This window comes from Prunus dulcis, chromosome 6 (assembly GCF_902201215.1).
Source record: "Prunus dulcis chromosome 6, ALMONDv2, whole genome shotgun sequence".
Lineage (NCBI taxonomy): Eukaryota > Viridiplantae > Streptophyta > Magnoliopsida > Rosales > Rosaceae > Prunus > Prunus dulcis.
In genome coordinates this window covers 25,776,731-25,795,916 of record NC_047655.1, presented here as the reverse complement: position 1 = coordinate 25,795,916, position 19,186 = coordinate 25,776,731, and the positions used below count along the sequence as shown (strand labels likewise).

Genomic DNA, 19,186 nt, shown 5'->3' with positions numbered 1-19,186 from the left:
CAAAAAAAGAGATATATAAAATAAAAGAACGTCATTAACGTTAGTAGCGAGATTTTGATTCTCTTCTTCTAGGTCTTAAAATGAATCCGATAATAATCTCAAATTCGAATACGATTCGTTTATAGACCTACTTAACTTTCTCCCTTTCAATGGTAACTTTCATTATACCAAGATCTACCGTAACTTTCACTACACACAAATCTATCATAACGTCTATCCTAAAATTTGAATTTCAATCTCAAATATGTATAGGGTGTTTCTGGGAAGGAATAACCTATATCCTCATCACTCCAATAGACCTAACAACTAAAGCCTAAAGGTGAGTTCATTTTTAAATTCCTCTCATGACTAAAGTTTGCAGACACGGCATTTGGGTAATCTAGTGCATTGACCAACTTTTGGCATTATATCAACATCTTCTAATACCATAAGATCAAGCAGCCTAAAACTAATCGTCCCTTGTCGTTGACATGATTAAATTACTCTCCTGTAACTTCTATGACTTTTGGTACATCCCCTTCTTCTAATCACCAGAATCTTCCAGTGTGAACGTTCATGCTAATTAAGGTGACCAAAACTTTCAACAACAAACGTGGCTCACATTCTACTTTGCAAGTTGGTCCAATTTTCTAGTCCGTACGTGACAGAATCACAGCTGTTTTTTTTTTTTTTTGGCTTCAGATTAAGGTTCACGATACTTTGTTAATATCTCATAATGCTGCATTATTAATCATTGTAACGCATCATGACAACGTAATAAGTCAATCAAACGATTAGTCTAAAGAATTAAGTCTGGAATCTACAAGATATGAGAAATCCTAAAAACCCTAGAAAACAAAAGGAAATATAAGGAAATTAACGAAAGTTTCTATTAAAAAAAAATGCAAATTATTAAAATGCTCGTTTGGGCTGCTAAATGATCCCGAATGCCCAAAAAAACACATACATCATGACGAAGGTAGGTCATGGGCTCGAAATCGAAGTTCTAGACTTGCAACTTGCTGGTTTAATCTTTGCGCACGTGAACTTCCAACTCCTCTTCTATCTCCCCAGTTATATATTCTACTTTAAAAAAAAAGTAGTTGGAATTACTCTTACTGCAAAGTTAAATTCAAGGAAATTTTGACTTTCATTTCAGTGTGCTTTCTTCTTAATTTTTTTAGTTTACTATTGTTCATACTTGCATAATGGAAGCCAAATGATTTTTTTTTAATTAAAAAAAGTCCACAAATACAGACATATATAACTCAATGTCATATATTTGTATAAAAGATTTTGGTTGAATCGATTAGTCACCTATCAGTGGGTGTGTAAAGCAAGAAAACAACTTTGTTTGACGATTAAGGTGTGTAAGCAAGAATACTAGTTCCTCTTGCAGTCCCTAAATCAAGCGATTATATGGGAAACAAGACAATTAATTGCACAATCTTAATTCAGTTGACCTTCTTCTTTATCTCTCTACAGCTCCTTTTAGATTAATCTCTTTGATTAATTAATGTATAGCTAATAATCAATCAACTCTCTTAACTAACACACGTGTTGACTCCTTCTTCATGGGCGGCAAGACCTCGAGTGTGAACTTTCCTCTCTAAGCTAATTGCTAATTGCTAATTGCTGAGTTGCTGACTCTGAAACGCTTTCCTCCAACTCCAATCAAATCTGATGACAATTTTTATTTATTATTATTACGTACATGTACACAACAATTAGGCAATAAACTAGATTCATTAGGTTTCCTTTCCTTTTCAATAATTTCATTTGAATTCTTTTAGTTGAAGAGGAAAAATAAAACCGAAGTGGTGGAATGGAATCCACACCACACATATATACGCGGGTGACCCAAGACCACTCGCGGCTCGCCAATGGCCTGGGATCACGTTGCTTTGCTTTGCCCTTTCAGTTTTCAGGCGGAAAGTTGAACTATGAAGTGAATCAAATCTAGATCAACAGTACACGTGATTGCATTGCCTTGATCTCATAGATTGTTTAAACTTAACCACATCCACATGCATGCAGTAGAGGATAAAGCTAACTATTCGTCTTTTATTGCTTATCCTTTTCCCTAAACAGAACCTATATATTAATTACTTTATTGTTAAAGTTCACAAGAGTTATATCCTTTTTAATCTCGCTTAAGATCGATGTTATTAATTAGCCTAAGACCAGTAGGGTTGTATAGTACAACAAGCACTCGAGGTTGGTGCAGATCGGGGTTTGGCTAGTTTTCTATTAGGAATTTCGCGAGATTCATGCAAAATGAAATGCCAATTTGTTTTGGTTGCCAACATCATTCATACACAATTTTTGGACAACATTTCATTATAGTATGAAGTTTGAATTTTCCGCTCCGTTTGGATGGAAGGATTTAAAAGAAAGGATTTGGATTTGACAACAATGCTAAATTTGCTAAACAAAACAAAAACTATGTCAGATTAAATGCATTTGAAATAATTAGACATTTATTCCTTTCTTTCTTGTTTAATCTTGATATACATGAATTATAATAGTTTATAGCATGGACAATTTTCCGATACAATCTCTTCTAAATCCATTAATTTGAAATCCCTTCATTCAAATCTAGCATGGACCACGATTATCAGTCATAATAGAAATTTAGGTTATCTTTTTCTTTTCTTTTGCTTTGATAAACATAAAAGTTTTGTCTTCACTTGTATTATCACTAGCACATGAGATGATGAGACATTATGGGTTGGACACGATAAAACAAAGATGTAACTACCAACTTCTTGTCCTCTCATAATAACAAGCCAAAAATGCCCCGGACATTTATAACCTTTTATCACATGATCACATCTCAAAATCAGCCTTCCCAACCAAGGCTCAAATCAAAACATTAAACTTTGTCTTGATCAAATAGGGATGAAGATAATACTATTTTAAGGTCTGATATTTAGATGGCCTATCAACTTGCCATTTTATTGGTTATTCAAATTAGAAAAAAAATAACATTAAATTTTCAGAGGGCCAGGTAGGAAGGAGTGGATGACAACATCAGAATGACCAGAAGCGATGACGTCGCACGACAGCAACGTTAATAGAAGAGCGCGTGTAGAAGCATCGCGCCACATGTTGTATGACGTGGAGGCTCATCTAGCCGTTGGTGGGAAGAGGGGCCTGAATCTCGGGGTAGGGTTCTTTTTTGTCTTTGGATGGACCTTCATTGCTTCTTCCTTGCATTGCAATTTGAGAGGAGTGGCTCTTTTTGACGCCTATATAAAGCCTACAGCCCACCACAAAAACTCTCCTCCTTACATATAGCTAAAACACATTATTAAGGATTAATTAGTTGTTAATCAAAATTATTAAGGTCTAATCATGGAGTGGTCTTGGCCGGAGAGTGTGTTATCAAATGGGGAAAGGGTGAAGGAAGAGTTGATGCAAGGACGTGAGCTTGCAGGTCAACTTTGTAGGGTTTTTGATGATCACAAGTCAACACTTGTTAGTGGTTTTGGTGGTGGCGGTGGTTCGGCTGAGGATCTTGTTGATAAGATTTTGGGATCATTTGCAAATACCCTTTTGATCTTAAATGGAAATGAATCTGACGGGGAGATTGTTTCTGGTAATCAGATTCAAGGGATCAGTAGTGGCGGCGGCTCTGCAGATTCATCATCTTGGGATGCTAATCATACGGCGGCTGTTATTAAGTCTGAAGATTTTTATGAGGAGAGTTGTAAGAGTACTTCAACCTTCAAGGATCGTAGAGGTTCTTACAAGAGAAGGTAAATTTATACATCCATTTACGGAGCGATCATCATCAACTCGTTTTGTTAATTGGGTGGATTCTTCAATTCACGACTCTTTGATTGATGGTTTAATCTTAAATTTTCATATGCTCTATGTGGGATCTAATTCCTGGTAGGAGTTCATGTGAAATATATTCTACTGAAAAGTTTTGCTCATAACAATTATCCACACACACTTAAAATTAAATTTAGTAATTTTATTGTGATAAAATAAGACAGTTGTTAATTTGGTCTTCAATATTTAAAAAAATTAAAAAAATTGGTCACACCAATTGTTAGATTCACATAAATTCATAAAATTTCTATCGCGACAATGTAATTCACATGCGTGCTATATAATAAGTGTTAATTTACTCACAACAGCTGTTAGATTCGTATAGATGCATAAAATTTCCATTGAGACAAAATAAGGTAGGAGTTAGCTTTGGACCACCCCAGTTGCTTTGATAGGTTCATTCCATGCCATATAGTAATAAAATTAGGATATGCTTTACTCTTTCCCTCTAATGAGTGACTTAAATGTCCCTTACTCTTATCTTAATTATCACCATAGCATTATCAATAATCCATTCATTTCATTTTACTATTTAATTGAGTTCTAAACAAAAGAATTACTCTGTTAATTGCTTGCAGAAAGACTTCACACTCTTGGACTAGCGACACTCATGCTTTGACAGACGACGGTCATGGATGGAGAAAATACGGACAAAAACGCATCCTTAATTCCAAGCACTCAAGGTAACATGCATACGATTTGGTCTACTTATAGCTCTCATAATTCCATATGGAAATATATAAATTCGAGTCTTAATTGGACTCAAATTAATAAAGTAATAATTTTGGAATAATTGATGTTGATCATGGTCATGTTATACGATGCAGGAATTACTATAGGTGCACTCACAAGTTCGAACAATCTTGCAAAGCAACCAAACACGTGCAACAAATTCAAGATCATCCACCAATGTTTCGGACCACATATCATGGCAACCACACATGCAGAGACTACCTAAAAGCTTCTGAGTTGCTCTTGGATTGTACAAGTCCTAGAGAGTCTTCAAATTTCATCAAATTTGGCGATACCAAACAAGATCACCCCTTTTTCTCATTCTTTACATCAGTTAAAAAAGAAGAATTGGTCTTCAAGGAAGAATCGATCATTAAGGACGAGATACCACCAACAAGTGATGATCGTGTGATGACAAGCCACGACAACTATTCATGGTTGTGTGATTATCTTGTGTCACCTGATCTGACGACGTTCGAGTCCTCTGGGCCCCCAAGCGGGGTCTCATCAACCCTCCATGAGTTTGATCATGAGGATGTGATTTCTAGGTTAATGATGGGGTCTTTTGACTTGGATGAATTATTGCAATATATCTGAATTTTGATGCTGAAGTGTTTGCAATATATTTGTTCCTTGGAATAAGTTTGATGTAGGAATAATCGCTGGTTCAACTTCTGTTTGTAAACATTTATTCATCCAAAAATAGGAAGCAACCTTTTTGCTTCATTTTTTGCCAATTATGTAAGCTTGCACTTGAAGTATATCCATGATGTTTCTTAATCAAATATCTTTCTAAAATATAACTTACTTAAATCCCTTTTAATTAAGTTATATTTGAAGTGTAATCCAATTAAATTTCAATTTCATTTACTTATTTTAGTTATTCCAATCAAGTTCTTCAATTTTTATAATTGAATTATTATGATCCACACATATATTTATCATTTGACCACTTAATTGAGTTATTGAAATTTTAATACTTTCTTGAAGTACCGTATTTATTAATTTTGTAGGACACAATTGGATGTCAAAACGGTTTCCGATTTGTCTAATTTTTTGTAAGAATGATCTATGAATGTTGACTTAAAAATAGACTGTTTGGATCGTTGAAATTTTTTTTGTAGGGGACCATAAAAAGGTGTCTCTCAAATAAAATTATTTGAGAGATCCCTCAATAAAAAGGGACTATATATATACAATAAGTTGTAATTTTTTATTTATTACAAAAGTGTAATGATTTGAAATGCAATATGATTTAACAAATCACTAAAATCACCTGCTTCTGATTAGATTTAATCAAAAGCAAGTAGAGAGTCTTATTCCTTATTAAGTTATGGCAAATAAACATATATGTTTAATCCATCGAAAATAAATTTGTATTGTATCTCATTTCTGCATAAAATGTCTCATATGAGTTAAAAATATGTCAAAATCAAAATATGTAATTAAATAATATTGTAGCCAACCCATGATTGTGGTGATTAAAGCTAATACATTTTATATTGTTGTAGGTCCAAAAGAGACAGACAGTGCACGGAAAAGATTTGCTTTAACAGTCTGTACATCAAGTGTGGTTTAATTTGCCTTGGAAATCAAATCCTCCCTCAACCCACTAGGTTTAGGAATGTGTCTTCGCTATGAGACACAGAACAAAACGATGTTAAGTTAGGGAAAATATTATATTTTATACACCATAGTTTTGGGGAGTTTCATAATGAACGAGCAAATTACAAAAGTAAAAGTATTTGAACTATACATGATACATTTTACTTGAGCAACAATGTACGCCTTTTAAGAAACTAGGCCCTCCTATACTCATAGACAGAAAATCAAGGATCTATATAGATATTGTCGTGAAATCTTAATACTATGATATAAATCTGACAGTAGAATATTATCATCGAAACGACACCAATAATCTCTTTTCATCGTATATACCTTTTCATTTTATGACTTGGTTCTATATGGTATATATATATATATGTATCCTCTTTTTTTATTTTCTTTGTTGTTGAGTTATTGTCAAACAAAAGAAGATCTTCAGCAAATCGGAAGTTACCATCAACCAGTGAATCGAATCTAATGCTTGGAGAGTTCCACTATGAATGTGAATGTACGAACAGTCAACACCGAACAAGACCAGATATTCACATAAATATATCCTAAATTCCTAATTGGCTGGTCAACCCTCGTGCCACTGAAAGTAGACCACAGTGGACCCCTTTCTTTATCTCTTTATCTCCATACAAAGGTTATAGCCTTTCAAGTTTTGGATTAGAAATTTTGATTAGGCATGTGTGAAAGTGACGGGAATGGCTTTGGTTCATTTGATTTGGTCCGGCCGGATGAGTCAAGTTTGCTCAACAAGTTAAGTTTACTTTTTCTTTTTTATAATCTTCGCTAGAAAACTAAACATAGAATTAAAAGAGAGATATTCTTTAGGTCTCCAAATGATTTGTACCACAATAAAACTTTGTTGGCTTATCCTTAACCTACACTTCCAATAAGATGTGAACTAATAATTGTTCAAATTCTATAACACAACTCAAATCTACTACAAATCATTGTGGATTATATGTAATTATAATCAAGAGGTAGAGTTTAGGTTACTTTTTTTTTTTTTTGGGAGTCAAATATAAATTTCATTAAGGGCCAGAGGCACAGTTTATGTTATTGGATTATGTTTATATTGAACATGAATCGAGATAAATTATTTTCGCAATTTAAAGTCGGAAAAGGTATAGTGAGGGGGTATGACGGTGAGGCGTATCCAATCCAATGATTAAACTTCAACATAGTTGGATTAGATTGAACCCCTCACCTATACCTCCTCATTATAGTAGCTCTTGTATAAAGTTGTTGACAAACCTCAAACCCTAAAAAAGACCCAATTCTTCTTTTTAATTTCTCAGTGGGGCAAAGTGTTGAAACTTTGAATGTTTTGCATCTGAAACGAGTTAAATTTCAACCATAGAAAGGAAAAAATAAGATAAAATATGACTTTAAATTTTGTATATCTTATTGGATGTCCCATTGGCACAACAACTTGAGATTTTTTTAAATAAAATTGTTGGTTCCCCAAAATTAGCAAAATAAATAAATAAACAATAAAATGTCCAGAAGGTCAGTATATATACCAGGCAGCAACGAGTCGATGACGACACAACAGTGACCTCAGGCATGCCATGAGACAATATGTTGTATGACGTGGATGGCCATCCGTCCGTTCATCCAAGGAGAGACATCAATCGCGCTGATTGTGTCTTTTTGACGCATATAAAAATGGTCTCCCGATCCATCACCAAAATTTATCAGAAATTTGTGATATCGACCAAAACTTAAAAATAGAAATAAATAAACAAAAACAAAAACAAAACCTGGAGTAGTGGTCTTTGGCCGGAGGGAGTGTCATCAAATCGGCAAAGTGAGATGGAGGAGCTGATCCAGGGTCGTGAAGTTGCCAGTGGTCAACTTGGTAGGGTAATTAATCTTCATAATAATAGGTCACTTACTGTTAATGGTGATCATAATCATGATTTGGGATCGGGCAATGGTGAAGGTTTTGTTAATAAGATATTGGGGTCATTTTCGAATACCCTTTTCATCTCAAATGGGAAGGAGATGAAGGAGTTTCATCATCATGATCAGATTATTCAAGTGAATACTAGTGGTGGTGGTGGTGGTGGTGGTGGTGGTGGTGCTGCAGGTGCAGGTGCAGGTGCATCATCTTGGGATGTTGATCATCTGCTTGATCATGCTATTAAGTGTGAAGCTTCTAATGAGGAGACTTGTAAGAGTGCTTCGACCTCCTCCACGGATCGCAGAGGCTCTTACAAGAAAAGGTATATAATCAATTAATTACATTCACTATACTATTGATATATGTAACTATTTCATTACCATAATTTACATAGATTCATCAACTCACGGTAATTATATGAGCAAATAGATCTCACTGCAAGATTATACTTTTTGTTTTTGTTTTTGTTTCTAATTAGAGGTAATTTCTTTCGTGCATGATTGATTGATTGTTCAATGTCAAAAGTATTCAATGTATATGTCTTAATGAGGTACATGATTCAGTTAATTAATGCGTGAAACGATCTTTTTTCTTCAAGAGTGCTTCAGATTGGGGTCAAGCAAGTAAACTATCTTTGTTGGAGAACTTTTTTTGTTACATGAAAACTATCTTTGTAGCTGTTCTTTGGGGTCTTCCCCCAATTTCATTCTTTTCAAAAAGATACTTTCCTTTTTCCTTCTATCATTTTTCAATTTTATTACTTCATTTCATCAATTTGGCGTAAATTAATGATCAATGAATAATCAATCCAGTTCTAAACCAAGACTTGGAAGTTGTAAATTACTTGCAGGAAGACTTGTCACTCTTGGATTAAAGACTCTCCTGCTTTGACTGAAGATGGTCAAGCATGGAGGAAGTACGGACAAAAACTCATCCTTAATGCCAAGCACCCAAGGTACGTGTACATACATACAATTTCTCTACAACTTATAGGTGTTGGCAAGAATATTTTTGTATATTGTAATTATGATTTCTTTTCTATTGTAATTGTTTTAGGGTTTACCACTTCGTACATTTTCATAAATATATCTACATGTTGTACATACCAGAAAATTATCATATACTTTATTTACTTATATTGCAACCTTGGTTAATATCTCAATTAATTGGATATGTTGTGAGCATGCAATGCAGGAACTACTTTAGGTGCACCCACAAATTCGATCAAGCATGCCAAGCAACCAAGCACGTACAACAAGTTGAAGATGATCCACCATTGTTTCGTACCACATATTATGGCAATCACACATGCAGAGACTACTTGAAAGCTTATTCTGAGCTGGTCTTGGATTGTACAAGCCCTAGAGAGTCTTCAAAGTTCATCAGATTTGACGACACCAACCTCTCAAGCAAACAAGAGCACCCCTTTTTCTCGTCTTTTAAATCGCTAAAACGAGAAGAATGTTTCAAGGAAGAGACGACACCAAGTGATTATATGACAACCCAGCACCACAACCAATTAGCATTGAGTGATTATCTTGTATCGCCTCCCGATCTTCCGGCATTCGCGTCCCCTGGGCTCATGAGCGGGTTTGCATCAGCCAATACTGCTCAGCTTGACGAGGATGCGATTTATAGGAAAATGGTGGGGTTTAATTATGATGACTTTGCATTTGATGAGTTTCTGCAATATGAGTTGAGGTAGATGATCAGTACGTACGTACTTGCAAGAGTTTGATGAAAGAAAAAGTCGCATGTTCTGATTTGAAGAGAATGATCTATAGTTGCTTTATTAGTGTAGAAAAATCATGTAAACACTTTATTAATCCAAAAATAGGAAGCAACCATTGTGTGCCTTTTTTTTGTTTTGTTTTAATTACATTGCTTACATGATATTTCTTAATCAAAATCAATTTTCTCTACATGTATATGTATATACTTATGTAGATCTCTAGAAATAAGCTAGCTAATTCGAAGTAGTTGACATGATAATATATGACTGCTATATAGCTAGGTTTTAAAAATAAAAAATAAAATTGAGGGACAAATAACCGAAATATATAACAAATCAACAAATGTTTTTCAGTCATAATTAAGAAATTTGTATTGTATCGCCATATCCGTATGTGCTATATGTAGTACTACTTATGGCAAAGAAACCTTTGGACCCTGAAGAAAGACCAGATATATTCACAAATCCTTTAACTAAATCTCTGCAAAAGTTTGATGTAGAAAAATCGTGTGTTGTGATTTCTGAAGAGAATTTATATGTATATTTGATCAAGAGAAGCCCACCCTCAAATTAATAAGCAGCAATAATCATATCTAAGATTAGAACGTTGCTATGATGGTGATCCCTTTTCTTCCAGTCCAAGTTAATGTTCCACACATATAAGTTAATTAAACGTTGTGGCTTTTCTAATTTTGTTGTCATTAATGAGAAAGTGATTGGCAACTTGGTTTGATTTGAATCATTTAGTCTGCTAGAACAAAAGGAGACCCAAAAAATATCTTTAGGTCTTCAAATAAATGTATCATAATGAACTTTTTTTCGGCTTATCCTATGTTTAAAACTACTAGGATAAGGGGCAGTTTTTGAATTTTCCCTCGTGGGACAAAATTTTATATTATGTATCAAAATTAATTCACTAAAGAAAATTTTACAAGTCATGATTATCTAGAACGTATGAAAATTTTTATTTATTTATTTAAGATCTAGAACGAGAATATTTTATTTGAACATTAATTTATCAGTTTCCTTTGTAAGGGATGATCCAGAAATTTTACGAGTCCTAACTAATTTATTTTATAATATAACATATTCGCAGCTGAAAGTATGACGTTAATCGAATATATTTCATTACAAAAGACTTGTCCTAGTAGCTGTTGAACGCAAATGGTAGTGCACAAGACAAAGTTCAGTAACGAAATGATGTTGATAAGAACAACAAGCGGCCCAAGGCTCAAAAATGAAGTTTCAGTTGGGCTATGGCATTGGTCTACTAAAAAAAGGCCCATTGATGTCATTCCTCTTCTTCTCTTTTTCCTTTTTTCTTGTTGATAAGATGATGTCATTCTTCTTTGATTTCTGAATGCATGGATAAAGGCTATAAAGCAAAGTGTTGAAAGCCTATACTCAATTATAAGGTCCTACTTCCATGGATGCAATCATGCAATGAATCAGAAGATAGTAATTTTATTATGGCCTATGAGCACCAGGAAACACCAAAGTCTCAAATATTTGCAGCATAACATAAAAATCAAAATCACTACAAAAAACATATGTGTATATATTTTCTCTTCAGTCTTCAACTGAGGTTTTGCTTGTTGCCTTTTGACAACTTCCCAACAAAATCAAGCCCATAAAGCCCCCAAACCAGAGCAAGAGATGACAACCAAACTGGGACAGGACCAAGCATCCACAGCAGCATGAGAAAAGTGATGCAGAGCATTCTGCTGCTCACAAAAGCCAGAATGAAGCCTTTCTCAAATATGGTTCTTATGTTTCCAGAAGATGTGAACTCATGATCACCAGATGCATTTATCAAGAAATTGGCATCAATCAAAAACCCAATTGCCATGGAGCTGCACAAGAAGCTCACTGCCAAGGACAATGCTGCTGAGCCATATTTCAGAGCAAAAATCATTGTAGATTGTGACCCAAAAAATGCATGGCTGAAGAGGTGGGTTGCGCTATAGCTGTTGTTTATGAAAGCTGCCAATGAGACTTCAATGAGAATTGCTATGGAGGCTGTGAGTGTTGTGCCCATCAGAGTGTTTCTCAAGCTTTGGACTGCCAGCATGCCTTTCTTGTCATCTCCCTGCATAGCCAACATCATCGTATAAATTAGCAAAAATAAGTGATCTAAGATACAATTAATAAAATAATGGTGTTTAGAGGGTTGATTAGATGGATATGGTTGGGCTTAATTACCCCATTTAGCTCTTGAAACCATGCTCTCCTTTTCAGCATGTTGATCCCAATTGTGGTGTGAGAGGGTTTGTTCTTGAAGTTGTGCCAGAGATAGGCATGGTAGCCTACTGTGACAAAGAGGCTGAAGGGGACCAAAATAGTGTCTAGATAAACAACCACTCCCATCTCAAGTTCTTTGAAGATTTAATTCCTAGATAACCAGAGATGGATTTGTAGCCAAAGCAATCCTATATATTGTGACTGATGAGAGAGCCCAAATGAGTCAAGGAGGAGCAAACGGTAGTGGAAATTTCGTCACCAGCAAATGCCTTTTGTGAATGTGTCGTAATTGGCAGGCAGAGTTGTGGAATGTGTATAATGGACATTAAAGTTTTGGTGTGGGGTTGGAGGAATATGCAAAAGACTAAGCATTGGTTCTAGTGGCCAGTCCACAAATGTTTTAAATGGATTAATTTTGTCATGGAAATTGTATAAGGGAAAGCAACGATTGCGTTATAAAGTTTGATTCGATTTTTAAACTCGGAATGTTTTTTCAGCCACATGAAGGCCATGGTTGTGTAACTTGTGTTGTGTGCCTACTTCTAATTGGGTGCTTTTGTATGGCTACTGCAAAAGAATTGCTTTAGTTAGAAGTTAGAACCTAACAAAATCAATTGGGCGCACTAAAATTACTGCACAAGGATTCTGGACCACCTATTTACTGTGAGCTTTCTTACTAGCATCGGTTAAGAGAATAATATGTATTTAGTTGTATAATCACGTGATGAGAGAAATAAGAACATTAATTATATACAACTGGTGACGATTATATATAATCATGTGATGAGTGAGAGGGATATGAACATAATTATATAAAACTAGTGAAGGTTATATATAATCACCTGATGAGTTAACTTAGACTTCGACTATAATTATAAAAATATACATGCATCTGCATTGCTTTCTTAACTTGTTCCTCAACTGAGACTTTGCCTATTGCTTTTGTTGAATTTCCCAACAAAATCAAGCTCAGAGAGCCACCAAACCAAGGCCAGGGACGACAATGCCACAGGCACTGGACCAAACAACCACAACATAAGGGGAAATGAGATACAGAGCAACCTGTGGCCTATGAGAGCCAACATGTATCCTCTTTCAAATAGTGTTTGTGTAATTCCAGAAGATGAGAACTCAGCAGAGGCGTTGATGAGAAAAATGGTATCAATGAAGAACACGGTGGCCATAGAGCTGCATAATGAACTAAACAGCAAGATAACTGAGGCAAAGCCATACTTGAGAGCAAACATTCTTCCAGACTGTGAACCGAAAAGGGGGCTTTCGATTAAGAGGTGGCTTGCATTGTAGGCATTGTTGGTCAGAGCAGCCAAGGCCAAGCTAAAGGCAATTGCTATTGAAGCTGTGAATATTGCCACCATTTGAGTGTTTCTCAAGCTTTGGACTGCCAGCATAGCCTTCAAACCATCACTCTGCAAATCATTTAATTTAATTAAGACTAGAAACCTCAAATTGAGGCTCTTTTTCAAAAATCATGAAGAGGGTTTTGGACTTACCTCCTTAATTTCTAGAAACCATGTTCTTCTTCTGATTGAGTCAATTTCAATGGTTGTATGAGATGGCTTGGTCTTGAAGGTATGCCATAAATATGTATGGTAACTTATTAGAAGGAAGAGGCTCAAGGTGACCAATATGGTGTCTAAATAAACAAGCACTTCCATATCCTCTTCAGCAGATTAGAGGCATGCCTGTGAAGTGGAAGAGAGTATGAATAATGTTTTGAAGGTGGCAAAATCTGTTTGTGAAAGATGGTTCAGAACAGCTGGTATTATGTATGATGGACATTGTAAATTTTTGTGGCTGGGGTTTGAGTAATCCACAAAACGCCTAATAATTTATATGGGCATGCTGTTGTAAGTTGACCTAATTAAACTCTACTGATTTGCCAAGCTAAAGTACATGGCTAGATGTCCACTATAGATATAGTTTAAGAAGTTAAGTAGGTCAAGACCAAAAACAAATGCTCTAAATGAGTAGAAAATGATTTTCAAATTGAAATGCTGTGGAACAGAAAAAGTTATTCATATTCCGATTTTTAATTATATTTTTCTCATTTGATTCAAATGATTTGAATGTGTCGTCTAAAAATATTAAGTCTGAAAGTGTGATTGTGCGGGCTATGTTGAGGGACTACGTTGAGGGGTTCAACCAACCTTACAACAATTACGCTACAATTGATCGAATGACTATTAAAAACCCCCCTTTGATACAATTTTTTTATTATAAATAAAGACTATTAAAAACCCCCTCTTTATAATCTCTGATTTTAGTCTTTCTGAACAAAAACATGCCTCTCGGTCTAGTACCATAATGCTTGATTATTATTATTATTATTATTATTTTGTTTCAAAAGTTTGACAACAAAAAGCCCAATACGTACAAAGTTGATAAAGGCATGAGAACCCAAACGCAAAAACCATCCCAAGAGAAAGCCATTTAGACTGAGCGAAAGTCAGTACCGCAACCAGTAAGGTGCGGTGTCGTTTTTAGTTGGTTGCCTGTTTCTTGCTCACTTTAGAATTGCTCACTTTATCGTCTCAAAAACTAGTGCGCTGATAGTTTTAGAGGAAGAGGGGAGGTGAGAGAAATGGAACAGAGATTGTTGTGGTGTGAAAAGGGCTCGGTTTTAGGGTTCATATTTGGGGTTATTTTTATTATATGCAACGAATGCATCGTACAGTGTAATGCTTCAATCCACGAGTACAGAAATGAAGCTTTCAGTCCTCAGTCAAACGCCTTCTTCTTCCATGGCGGCAGCGAGGGCCTCTACGCTTCTAAGGTCCATGGTTCTGCTGATTCTTCGTCCACAGACAATCATCACCTCAAGGGCAAGTCCTTCATCAGGTCACTAATTTCTATTACTTCCTTTTATCCTTTCTGTATTGCAAATTTTGTTACTTTATATGCTACCTGGTAGTTCTAGAATCATAGATACCAATTTCTTTAAGATAGTGAATTTTGTGCAGTTAGTTAGTTTGTACATGTAAGAATTATTTGGTAAATTGAGATTTTTAATCACCTGGGTTATAATCATGGTTGTGCACTTGATTTTAAAAAAATTATATCATGATTTCCTGCTATGGATTTGGCTCCATAGACGATGTCGCGCTCACTAATGGAATTTCAGGTTTGAGAGTGTCACTTTTGTGAGGACTAAAGAGTCTGCCAATAAGCAAAGTGAAATGCAGCAGAATACTGGTTTGGTGGAAGCTATCATTCTTGAAGTGAAGGACAGGGTTCGGATTGGAGCTTCTTTCGTCCAATCCGAAAAGATATGCTGCACCAGGAATCTTTCGAATTCTGGATACTGCACGGTGGGAGAGGTTGTTATCCACAAAAATCCAGACAACCCTGACTGGCCTGTGCGCATCAAAACCTTTTTTAATGGAAAGGATGAAGAGGCCACAATGGATACTAAGTCAATTAATATCAATAGTTCCGGAATGTACTACCTTTATTTTATGTTCTGTGATCCGCAACTCAAGGGCACATTGATTAAAGGAAGGACCGATTGGAGAAACCCAGATGGTTATTTGCCTGGGAAGATGGCTCCTTTGATGACATTATATGGCTTTATGTCTTTAGCTTACCTTGTGCTTGGCCTAGCCTGGTTTCTGAGGTTTGTTCAGTTTTGGAAGGATATTATACAATTGCACTACCATATTACAGCAGTGATTGCTCTTGGAATGTGTGAAATGGCTGTGTGGTACTTTGAGTATGCCAATTTTAATTCAACTGGAATCAGACCTATGGGCATTACATTATGGGCTGTAACCTTTAGCGCTGTCAAGAAGACTCTTTCTCGCCTTCTTCTTTTGGTAGTTTCCATGGGCTTTGGCGTTGTGAAGCCTACACTGGGTGGTATAACACCAAAAGTATTTCTTCTTGGTCTGGTATATTTCGTGGCATCAGAAGCACTTGAGCTTGTTGAACATTTGGGGAACATTAATGATTTTTCTGGAAAAACAAAGTTGGTTTTGGTTCTACCTGTTGCCTTCTTAGATTCATGGTTTATTCTATGGATTTTCTCATCGTTATCAAAAACTTTAGAGAAACTTCAGGTAATCTTTTGTTTTTTTTTTTTTTTTTTCACTCTCTCTATTTGCCTTCTGTTATACCTTCATCATATGAATGCTTTAATATAGTATCTTCTGTTTCATGTAAGATTGTTCATCCCATTAATATCTTTCTGTAATTTACTTATATCTATAGTGTGTGTGTGTTTGTTGGGGGAGGGGGGGTTGGGAGGGTGGGGGGCATATGATGTTACATTAATGACCAACTCTTGACCTTCTTCCTCTTGTTTCTTTTGCATGCAGATCAGGAGAAACATGGCTAAATTGGAACTATACCGAAAATTTACCAACTATCTCGCAATTTTTGTGCTTCTCTCGGTTGCTTGGATTGGCTTTGAGGTATTACTCAGTGCAAAGTTGTATATTGTGAATTAACAATTCCATGGGGTACAATGAACTATACTGGATTATGTGGTGTCTTTGTTCGTATTCTTATCTCCAGTAAAACTACTAATTGAATCCCCCCTGGATATTGTTGACTCAGCTATATTTCAATGCAACGGATCCTCTGAGTGAGTATTGGCAAATTGCTTGGATTATTCCTGCATTCTGGACTCTGCTTGCATATGCTCTCTTGGCGGTGATATGTATCCTTTGGGCTCCTTCACGTAACCCAACTAGGTATTTTGTTTGACATTGCTTGTTAACAGGTTCATGGTGTCTTGTATCATAACAGTCATATCTGCATGTAGTTATAAATATAAAAAAATCTATATAGATTTCCTTAACGCATGTTTCCATTGTTGGCCTTGACTGGCATAAAATTTATGTTATAGAAGACCTTTTGTTTCCATTGAGTGTTATTTATCGTAAGCATAAAAGGGTATGCTATTCTTGTTGAAATTTTGTGGAAATTCAATCGCATGTGTAACCAAAATCCTTTCTTGGACCTGCATTTCTTTCTCTGCTTTCTGATGATTTTTTTTCATCCGTTACACCTTTTTGGTGATTTGAATCTAAAATTCAAATGACATTATGAATTTGGTATTTTTTGTATTTCCTTCGCAAAAGTTGATAACATTCATTAATGTTCCTATTTTGGTCCGGGACATGTAGATATGCATACTTGGAGGAAGCAGGAGACGATTTTGACGAGGAGGGCATCTCGTTAACAAGTGGTGCTTTGAAGGTGAGTGGAGATGTGACGGTCATGCGAGAATATGACAATGTGCTTGCCGAAGATCTGGAGGAGGATAAGCGAGAATAGATCTTTGCTGGCCCTGTATTTTTACCTTGATGAAGCTTCAGTTTCATCATATCCAGCAGTTCTGTAAATCTTGAGACAGAATCTATGTTGTATTGTATGCAGAGAGAATAGGTGAATGACTAGTTATGGTAGAAAAGTATGTGAAGAGAGAGATACAAATTTTAGAGCTGTACCATAAATGTATGATCACTTTCAGTTGAGTCAAGAGAACAAAGATAATCTAATTCATGATGAGCCATTTCCATTCTCTGAATCTCTGCTTTGGATATATGTCTACTGCTCTCGAATCTTCTCTGGTGACAATTATTTCACCTATATCTCTGTAGGTTGTCACTTTCTTAAAAATGAAGTTTTAAAATAAAAAAAAAAAGAAAAAAAGTACATAATTTGTGGCTGCTGGGATTCGAGCCCAGGTCTCCACGGCCACAACGTGGAATTCTTACCACTAAACTACAGCCACATCTTGTTGTCTACTTGTTCGATGGAAATAATAATATACATAACATAACAAAAAAGTAACAAGTGCACCAAATTGTGTGTGATTGGGCTTGTCCTTCAAGATCCACAAACAATAACTTGTTGGTGTCAACCACTTGGGCCAGAATATATTGTCCACCAGCTCACTTCACAGAATCGTCTTGGTTTCTTTCGATGTTAGTTGTTCTTTTTTTTTTTGGTTTTCCCGAATTCGATGTTAGTTGTTCATTTCTCGTATATTAGATTCTTATACGTCACATTGAGAATTGAACTTTCCCAATTACCAGTTTCTTTCTAGACTAGTCAAGTTCTTTTCAGTTTCACAAATAAATTCATAGGTGCAGAAAAGGAAAGCCCTGGCAGCTTTGGCTTCAACAATTTGCTCTTTCATAAATTTCATATATATTCAGGTGCCTTCAGAACTACAAGCTCTTTCTTTGATGTTCCACCGATGAACCCAATTTCTCATTGTTTATGTTTCAAATGCCATTTTCAAGAAAAGGGGTCTTCCAGAAGTGGATTTTAATTGTTGGGTTTCTTTTGGTTTTGTCTAATAGTTGAAGGAAAGAACATGGGTCGTCCTCACCACCATCACCATGGAGATGGAGACAGCCCTTATGATGATCCATTGTTATCGTGTTGTTGCTGCCCCTGTTATTTAGTCTCTTCAACTTTCAGAAGAATCGGGAGATGCATCTTTGCGGCTTGTTTCCCTCTTCTGCAGTGTTTTGGATTGGATAACTGCCGTCACCACCACGTACATCTTCACTGAGAGCATCAATTTATGTCTAAGTATTCTCCTGCCTTTTGTTCTACTTGTGTTGGCTCAATTTAGATCCTCAATTGAATTGAAGGGACTTGTTTTACAGTCAAACTCTAGCTATAGCTCTCTCAATTGATGACAAGAAGAACTCATTAGAGCTGAAAGTATGCCAAATGGAATTGTGCATTGTTTATCTCAGCCATCATACCCAAGTCACATTAGTTGATTTAATTATGTTTGATCGATTTACACTTTTTGTTTGTTAACAAATAAATGACCATTGGGTTTGAAATAAATCAAAATTTTAATAATGGAAGTGGGTTTGGTGCCTTTACATTGCCTTCAAAAAGTATGGCGGCATGTCCACGGTGCAAGAAATATGCAAAAAGCTTGGTTATTTGCCACACAACATCTAATAATAATATCATAAATACTTTATAAAAATAAAAATTCTACTGACTTTTAACAGTTTGGGTTATATAAGGTGTGGCCTTTTACGGTGAGTAATTTATGTTGCTACATTTCCAATCATATTATAACTTCTTTTTTTGCCTTTCTTTGCCAGTGCCAATAATTCTAGCTTTTGTCATGAGGCCCATGAATT

General features: G+C 35.6%; 4 protein-coding genes and 1 non-coding gene across 5 annotated transcripts; 2 read left to right on the top strand and 3 right to left on the bottom strand.

Moving 5' to 3' along the window:
* The first annotated feature begins 3,336 nt into the window (after positions 1 to 3,336).
* On the top strand, positions 3,337 to 9,776 carry LOC117630559. Its single transcript, XM_034363264.1, has 6 exons — positions 3,337 to 3,740; positions 4,398 to 4,502; positions 4,647 to 5,135; positions 7,938 to 8,393; positions 8,922 to 9,026; positions 9,266 to 9,776. The coding sequence occupies exons 1-6, from the start codon at positions 3,337 to 3,339 to the stop codon at positions 9,774 to 9,776; spliced, it is 2,070 nt and encodes a 689-aa protein (XP_034219155.1).
* A 1,471-nt stretch (positions 9,777 to 11,247) lies between these two features.
* Positions 11,248 to 12,306, bottom strand: LOC117632344. Its single transcript, XM_034365790.1, has 2 exons — positions 12,006 to 12,306; positions 11,248 to 11,892 (listed from the first exon to the last, which is right to left on the bottom strand). Exons 1-2 carry the CDS (start codon positions 12,168 to 12,170, stop codon positions 11,380 to 11,382), a joined length of 678 nt encoding a protein of 225 aa, XP_034221681.1. The 5' UTR covers positions 12,171 to 12,306; the 3' UTR covers positions 11,248 to 11,379.
* Positions 12,307 to 12,961: 655 nt separating this feature from the next.
* LOC117630558 lies at positions 12,962 to 13,720 on the bottom strand. The gene is made up of 2 exons (XM_034363263.1): positions 13,556 to 13,720; positions 12,962 to 13,471 (listed from the first exon to the last, which is right to left on the bottom strand). The coding sequence occupies exons 1-2, from the start codon at positions 13,718 to 13,720 to the stop codon at positions 12,962 to 12,964; spliced, it is 675 nt and encodes a 224-aa protein (XP_034219154.1).
* Positions 13,721 to 14,467: 747 nt separating this feature from the next.
* On the top strand, positions 14,468 to 17,595 carry LOC117633131 (transmembrane protein 87B-like). The gene is made up of 5 exons (XM_034366818.1): positions 14,468 to 14,903; positions 15,187 to 16,120; positions 16,379 to 16,474; positions 16,620 to 16,756; positions 17,192 to 17,595. Exons 1-5 carry the CDS (start codon positions 14,647 to 14,649, stop codon positions 17,340 to 17,342), a joined length of 1,575 nt encoding a protein of 524 aa, XP_034222709.1. The 5' UTR covers positions 14,468 to 14,646; the 3' UTR covers positions 17,343 to 17,595.
* Positions 17,596 to 17,730: 135 nt separating this feature from the next.
* Positions 17,731 to 17,802, bottom strand: TRNAH-GUG. Its single transcript has one exon. It is a non-coding gene; the product is annotated as a tRNA-His (tRNA).
* Positions 17,803 to 19,186: the final 1,384 nt, after the last annotated feature.

Coding starts and splice junctions, on each gene's coding strand:
- LOC117630559 (XM_034363264.1), top strand. CDS start 3,337: ATGGAGTGGTCTTGGCCGGAGAGTGTGTTATCAAATGGGGAAAGGGTG. Junction 3,741..4,397: donor AGAGGTTCTTACAAGAGAAG/GTAAATTTATAC, acceptor AATTGCTTGCAG/AAAGACTTCACACTCTTGGA. Junction 4,503..4,646: donor CTTAATTCCAAGCACTCAAG/GTAACATGCATA, acceptor TATACGATGCAG/GAATTACTATAGGTGCACTC.
- LOC117632344 (XM_034365790.1), bottom strand. CDS start 12,170: ATGGGAGTGGTTGTTTATCTAGACACTATTTTGGTCCCCTTCAGCCTC. Junction 11,893..12,005: donor GGTTTCAAGAGCTAAATGGG/GTAATTAAGCCC, acceptor TTGGCTATGCAG/GGAGATGACAAGAAAGGCAT.
- LOC117630558 (XM_034363263.1), bottom strand. CDS start 13,720: ATGGAAGTGCTTGTTTATTTAGACACCATATTGGTCACCTTGAGCCTC. Junction 13,472..13,555: donor GGTTTCTAGAAATTAAGGAG/GTAAGTCCAAAA, acceptor AATGATTTGCAG/AGTGATGGTTTGAAGGCTAT.
- LOC117633131 (XM_034366818.1), top strand. CDS start 14,647: ATGGAACAGAGATTGTTGTGGTGTGAAAAGGGCTCGGTTTTAGGGTTC. Junction 16,475..16,619: donor TTGCTTGGATTGGCTTTGAG/GTATTACTCAGT, acceptor TTGTTGACTCAG/CTATATTTCAATGCAACGGA. Junction 16,757..17,191: donor CCTTCACGTAACCCAACTAG/GTATTTTGTTTG, acceptor CGGGACATGTAG/ATATGCATACTTGGAGGAAG.